The sequence below is a fragment of the Saccoglossus kowalevskii genome, chromosome 7 (genome assembly GCF_978046115.1).
Source record: "Saccoglossus kowalevskii chromosome 7, keSacKowa6.1, whole genome shotgun sequence".
NCBI classification, from domain to species: domain Eukaryota; kingdom Metazoa; phylum Hemichordata; class Enteropneusta; family Harrimaniidae; genus Saccoglossus; species Saccoglossus kowalevskii.
Genome location: NC_140647.1, coordinates 16552080 through 16559633, shown reverse-complemented (window position 1 = coordinate 16559633; position 7554 = coordinate 16552080). Strand labels below are relative to the sequence as shown.

Below are 7554 nucleotides of genomic sequence, written 5' to 3'. Positions count from 1 at the left end.
ATGTACCGAAGAGATGGCGCATAGAACAGTTTCAATTAGTATGTATATTTTTTACACTTGTTATTTAAAGAAAAAGATTAGTAGTTTAAATATGTGTGTGTTGCGTTTCTACTAGTACTTTGTATCGTCAGCAATTATGCACGTATTATGCCAATTGCAAGAAGAACGTCAGGCACATCTGCAGTCTGTGGTACATCATCATTAACACTATTATCCCAATATAATGGGCTACCGATGGAGTTAATACTTATGATGATCAATACAATACCCATAGTAATATTCATAATAGAAGTAGGGTTATTGCTCGCAGGACATTTCATTATTATAATATCTACGTACAATCAAAGACAAAAAGGTTTAATTCGTAATTATGATTTGTCTATGAATATCAATATCATCATTATAGTGATGACGTAGTTGAGAAGGAGCATATATACAAGGCATAATTTAATACGTCGAATACAAAACTGTCAACTAACAAGCCGCACTCTGATTGGTTGGTTGGTTGGGCAATCAGACATATCTTGCATTGAAGGTTGCTTAGCATTGGCTTTGACGTAATTTAACATTTAGAGCTTATTACAATTGAATATTAAATTCATTCATGCGCCGCGGTAGAGACAGTGACATATCCACCCAATCATTGCTAGGTTGTTCAGACGTACGACCTTCTAACTACATCGCTTACTATTATCATAAGTACATGGTGTGTGTTTCACATGGACATACACTGACGTGGTTTGTTGTCGGTTACTAATAAACAGGTTAAACATGACTTCGACGTGGCACGTGGCGCGAGTTGTCGCTGCATTAATTGTGATGATATTGATATTGGTAGGAAATGTGGTCAACATCGTTGTCATCAGGAAAGCCAAGACGATTCCAAGAAACGCCAGGTATTTTATGTTGTCTTTGTGTTTAACCGATTTGGGAGTTGGTGCTGCTATTGCCTTTACGATGTACCCCCTAGCTACTGGACACTGGCCATATGGCGACACAGCGTGTATTGCAGTGGGCATTGTTACACATACTCTCTCCGTGACGAGTATCATCGCTTTGTTAGCACTGAGTATTGAACGATATCTTGCAATGGTAAGGCCGTTGAAGTACTCATTACTCGCTACCAAGGGCAGAGCCATTGCTATCAATGCTGCGATATGGATTTCAGTTACACTGTTCTCAATAGTGATATCGTTGATCCAAGGACCAGAGTTCTTCTCGTTTAACGCAAATCAAGGCACATGTGTTGCGCACTACGAACTACCTAAGTATAGAAATTCGGCCTTTTTCTCAGCTATTGTGTTCATCTTTATTCCAACTACAGTCATGATAGCTATTTATTTGGTAATCCTATCCTCGTCTTACAAACATGCTAGAATTGTGACTGAAAACAGAAACGAAAGTTCGAATAGGAGCACCAATCCACCACCGCCATTACTCCCATCTTCCACGTCATCGTTGCCTACTGTCGCTACGCCTACTATAGATATGGAACATACAACAACATCAAGAAATAACAAGATAGTTGTTACGATGTTTATTGTAACTGGCACATTTGTAATTTGTTATTATCCGTACGCAATATTGAGTCTGTACACTGCAGCAACAGGGAACACAGCTTCACCAGCCATCGCATTTGCAGTCCGTTTGTTATTGAGATCAAATAGTTTTTTAAACACTTTCATCTACGGATATAGATACAGGTTTGTCAGAGCGGCGTGCACTTCTTTTCTGCGCTGTTATTTCCTGAAACCCAGATCACGTGTCACGCCAGATGAGAGCCTACGGACAGTACATCTTTCAAATACTCATGTTTCCATGATTGTCGAACACATTTCTGAACAGGAAACATAGTAGCTTTACGATACTAATTTTGTACGAATACAATTCTAACCGTAAACCAAATTATATACAATGGTATACAGTATGAAGTGTGGCGATTGCAACATGCGATGGGACGTGAATTTGTGTCAATATGATATACAACCGTGTGGAACATGCGAAGAAAAGTGACCTCCTCGTTCAACATTACAACACACTGTCGAAATACGAAGCATCAACGAAGAATTAGAGATAATCGACGCCCTGGCGACGAAAACTAAAACAGGTTGAAACATCTATAAACTGTGTATTTGAGGACAATGAAAACAAAAGTTACGATAAGACAATACAACGTATATATGTCGAACATTGGTGTGTCACGTCTCCCCGGGTAACGTCAATCACATGGAGACCAACGTAATAAATAACTGCAACCAATTATTGTCCGATTAACGAGGAGAAGAGCCTGCGATTATGCATATACAACTCTTATGGCGTTAAAACATCCGACCTTGGTTACATAATCGCAAATCATATTTATATAAATAAATAAGTGTAATTATTAAAAGGAAACGATTGCGATTGAAAATGTCTATGGACAATACATGACAAGATCTTAACAAAGAGTGACCATTCACCTGTTGTTACATACAAAATAAGCTATATTAGCATCCCAACCGTGTAGCGGTAACAAAAATTGTGTCACCAATTAATCACAATTGTAAATCTTATATATAAATATCCCAGTGTCATCAGATTCGTTTCCTTACTTTATTTCTTTCCAATGTAAGATGAATCGTTTCGTAATTTCATGACGAATTTAAATATACACATACATTTATTATCTGCCTTCATATAATTTCATCTCTAATTGTCGTTGAATGTATTATTCCAGGTGGCTTAAGTAACAACATCTACTGTAGTAGGAAACAATTTCCCCAACAAATTATTATACACTCACCGACAAGGGTATGTCACATCATACACATCACACCCACAACAATAGATCATTGTCTTGTGATTTTTTCCATTACTTTATTGAAACAAGAACTCTTGAAATTGATGTTATTATCCACTTTCTATTTTTTTCAATATTTAATGATCTACGTCGTTCAATCAACCAAAATATATTAAGAGTTGTCATTCTTTTGAATATCTCGTGGTAAACCATTTACAATTCACCTGACTCGAATATACATATAACATTATTCTACAAACTGCTTTGGCGATAAACGTGTTTAATTGAAACAAATATTTAATAAGCCACCATGAAAACATTCGCTGAGTACGAGGCTATTTATTTTGATAAAAAATAAGCATAAATTAATTTCTAAAACAAACAAATTCATTGTACAAGCTAAAGTTCTCCGATACGTAATCAATACAAACTATATCGTAACATGCTGACCAAGTATCTTAGTATCTGAAATCTACTATTATAGATAATTGAAAAATTGTTTTATTCTTATTTTGTTAACATTGGTCTCAATTAAGCATCGAGAGTTACATTTTATAATCACAGTGAGCACTGTTCACATGAATAGTTAAGTATATATATATATAAAGGCCAGGAATTTCATTCCCATGTCTTCGTCAGTTGCGAGACGGGACTGTGTCTTACACATAAAACAAAATACGTCTATCAGTTACATTGACATATCATCGGATGCTACATTTGACATATTTAGGTCGCCCATAACACGCTGGTGGGACATATACACTGATCACACACAACATTGTGGGTATACTGAGCGATAATTATATGACATATGTTAAACAAATTAAAACAAAATGTGTCGAACATGTTCAAACATTTTTGAACGCGAAACCTTGATTTACTGTATCAAAAACCCATCCTTGTTCTGCTACACGTGAAACTGTTATGTTATGATTTTTCGGGTTGTTCGCCACATGTACACACATTGTACCTCAATCTAATCACCCCGATACAATGTAATTTTACAATGTCGTTTGGTGGTATATAATCTACACGGTGGCTGCTAAGAATCACTGTGTATCTGCCTGTATTGTACAATAAATAAAATAGACATGTTAAACGGATACGACTGGGTGTTAATTCCTTAAACTCGAAATGCACGTTCACAGAGGTTGGGTTCAATTTCACCAATTGTCTGTAAATCATTTCGAGACTATATGGTGACTTTAATAAATAACGTATGCCATTCGGTGCCAGTTAATCAGTTACGTATATATTGGAAATAAAATGGGAATAATTAGTAAGCCATCACACAGATTTATCACAATTTCGCTTACAGGCAAAGTCGTTCACAATATAATTACGTACTCATGATTAAACAAGTACGTAATTTGCATATACTGATAGTAGCATTATATATGCAAACAGTTTAGTTTTCCTGATTATATGAGTCATTTTATTTAACCATTTCAGCCCCGTGTTACTAACTATTCGGCACTGACCGGTATAACACAGTTTGCAAGTAGGTACTAGGTAAAGCATGGTTACGTCATACATGACAAACCGCCTGCTAGACCCTTTTACTTTTGCATGGTTAAAATCACACCTCTGTGATTGACAATACGTTGTAGCATTTACTGTCATCTCATCTAAATCTCACGATCTAAAATATGGTTTCCCACAGGTCTCTGCTATGGGACACATTCTATTCATTCTATGTATGCATCAGCACGAGGTAAAACCTTCATAGAAAACAACATCGAGGTTCATATATATATATATATATATATATATATATATATATATATATATATATATATATATATATATATATATATATATATATATATATATATATATATATATATATATATATATATATATATATATATGCTGATAACACACAACCGTATTCGATCGCAGTACTAACACATCACGTATGAAAAGCCGTGTATCCCTCATTTGCAAGTGGATGATCTGCGATCTTTTAAACTTAAATCCAGATAAGACACAGCTGTTATTTTTTCGGGTCTCGGCATAACCTTAATCAAATGGATTAATGAAAAATTCGAATTTGTGACACAGCATTTTGTCTGATATTAGAAATATCTACAAACTCGATCGTCGTCCATGCATTTGTAAACTTTAATACTGTTACATCTTACGTTATTGGGTCTCGCTGGTCAATATAAACAAGGACCAGTGCTTTCAGAACACATCTACCATATCACGAAGATTAAAATGTTTGGCAATATAATATCTGTTCTATCCAACCTTTACTGGATATCAATGCCCGAGCGTATTGACTTCAAACTTCTTCTAATCACTTCAAACTACTTATCAGCTAAAGACATGTAATCCCTATTTGTAATTTCCGTGCGCGGTCTTGGTTGATTACGGTGAGTTATTGTACTACGACTGTCGCGAGTTTGGAAGGTTTCGGTCAATTCAATTTATCATATATTCGTTGTTGCCGGCACTTTGATCCCATACCCTACATTATAACCAGGTTACGCCATATGGCAATTTTGAGACGACCACGGGAAATACGTTCTATAATGTGATGCGTTGAATATTATTACGTTATTTCCGTTATCTAATATTCGTGCATAACCTCTTTACCGTGCGTACTACTGCATCATCGGTGTAACAAGTGGAGAACCGACAGCACCTTGAAAGACCCTAAATATATGGCGCGATGATGGGTGGACTAATTGAAATCCTGGAGTCGGGTATGAATATTTTGGGGAAAAGATAGTTGTAAACATACATTTGCTAGAAAAAAGATTGCAAATAAGGGCAGTGATAAAACTGCAAACAATGCGTGTTTTAAAAATATATCACACGCGGTCGGGCATGTGAGATGTAAATTTGTCAAATTGGGTATATAGCAAAATATTCGTCAGTGATACATCTAAGCATTCTAAACTCACTCACTCACTCACTCACTCACTCACTCACTCACTCACTCACTCACTCACTCACTCACTCACTCACTCACTCACACGCATGATCAATTAACACCATAAGATAATTATAACTCATAAATGAAAAACAAATATTGCAGTATGGTAACAATAATAAAGTATTAGACAAAATATAACACATAAATTAAATAGACCTCTTTCAGTTTTTCAAGTGACTGTATCAATGAAAAAAATCGAAAGATGTAGGATTATAATTAATGTTTCAATATGCCTCCAACATGAAATGAGGTTCTCACATCCTATAAAACTGTATAATCCACACATAAACCAGTTGGATATTTTCAATTCAATCAAATTTGCGAAATTATCTCTGACAAACGGGTAGAACAGTTGTGAAAAAAAATTGCAAACAGTCGGCTATTTTAAAACAAAACGCGAAAAGTTCTCATTCTCATCTGTGTGAGTTAGCAATACATTCTCATCTGTGTGAGCTGAGAAATTATTATCTGTGTGATGAGAAATACATTTTACATTTGACGCCCGAACCAATGAAAATACACTTCATAGGAATATTTCATTTAGCATATTTCTGTACTTCCTGAATCGACGAAATGGTGTGGTGATTGGAGAATGTTACATGTGGGATGTACATTTGGTATTAAACTAAAAAGATTAGTTATTAATTGAATACTACTGCTAATCACTATTCAACTCAAGAGTCAATCAACGATTTTATTTTCAAAACACCGGAAAAAGAGTTCTATGTTCTATGTGTAATTTGGTGTTCGTATGCAAGGGATGTTTCCGAACAAAAACAACGAAATCGGACGAATTGTGAATTTAATTTTTGGCTGTGAAAGTTTGGTATTTTTTCCCGATTTGTAGGAATCTAAAAAAAGCAGATCGTCAACATGTCTCTTTTTTTAGTCTCAAGTCGTGTTCAAGATGGCTGCTTAAATATAGTACATATTGGTATATAAGTCGCTTTTATTTGATTGTCACTTTAAAATCCGACGCGATATCACGTTTAAGTGTCCACTATTACTCAGACATTTCATTAATAACATAGCCAATCAACGAGCACAGTGTGCAACGACGAAAACGTTCTAATGTTATTCAATCGACCAATAGAAACATTTTGTTTCAGTTTGAATTGTGAAATTAAAATATATATATATTATATTCGCCGAGATTAACACGCACTGACTAAAAGAAAGTAAAAAACAATGTAGTCAATAATTATTAAGTTACACTAGTCTGCGGATCACCCATGACAACAGATTCTTATGGATGAAGATACTATACTTGCTGTACCTAAGGTAAGCTTCCAATGATTGTTTCAGTAAATCATCATTCATGCTCGCGTTGAATTGCCGAGCTGAATAATTACCGGCGCATCTAGCTCACAGAAAAAAATCTGCTACGAAATCATTTGTATTTGTTTCGTAGCATATATCAATTGTGAAATCATGTAAGATAAAGAGGCTACACCAAGTGACTCGTTAAAACATACAAAGATTGCTTTAAATGCGGAGATTGTAATAATCACTAGATTTGCATGCTCAATTCGCAAGCAATTTTGTCAGTTTATTTTGGAAATATTGAAATTATTATTATATTGAGATTATTATTATTATAGAACGTTCTAGCGCAAACAAGAAGCCATTTCTCTTCAGACTTTACTCTTTTTTTTGACGAAAACCTAGTGACATACCGCGAGCTAGAAATTTATTGTTTTTAATATCGGTACTAACGTTACTGCAAAGTCTTCAACACTAGCAAATTAAATTACCGTTGTAAATCGAAGTAAGTACTCATCGCTCGATGTGCATCAAAGACAACAAAATGTGGTGCAGGCATAGCACCTCA

General features: G+C 35.1%; 1 protein-coding gene across 1 annotated transcript; it reads left to right on the top strand.

The window, feature by feature from the left end:
- Positions 1-771: 771 nt before the first annotated feature.
- Positions 772-1854, top strand: LOC102808444 (beta-3 adrenergic receptor-like). The gene has a single exon (XM_006814665.2). The coding sequence runs from the start codon at positions 772-774 to the stop codon at positions 1852-1854; it is 1083 nt and encodes a 360-aa protein (XP_006814728.2).
- The last annotated feature ends 5700 nt before the right edge of the window (positions 1855-7554 follow it).

Bases quoted from the DNA above. Each gene is read 5' to 3' on its own strand.
- LOC102808444 (XM_006814665.2), top strand. From the start codon at position 772: ATGACTTCGACGTGGCACGTGGCGCGAGTTGTCGCTGCATTAATTGTG.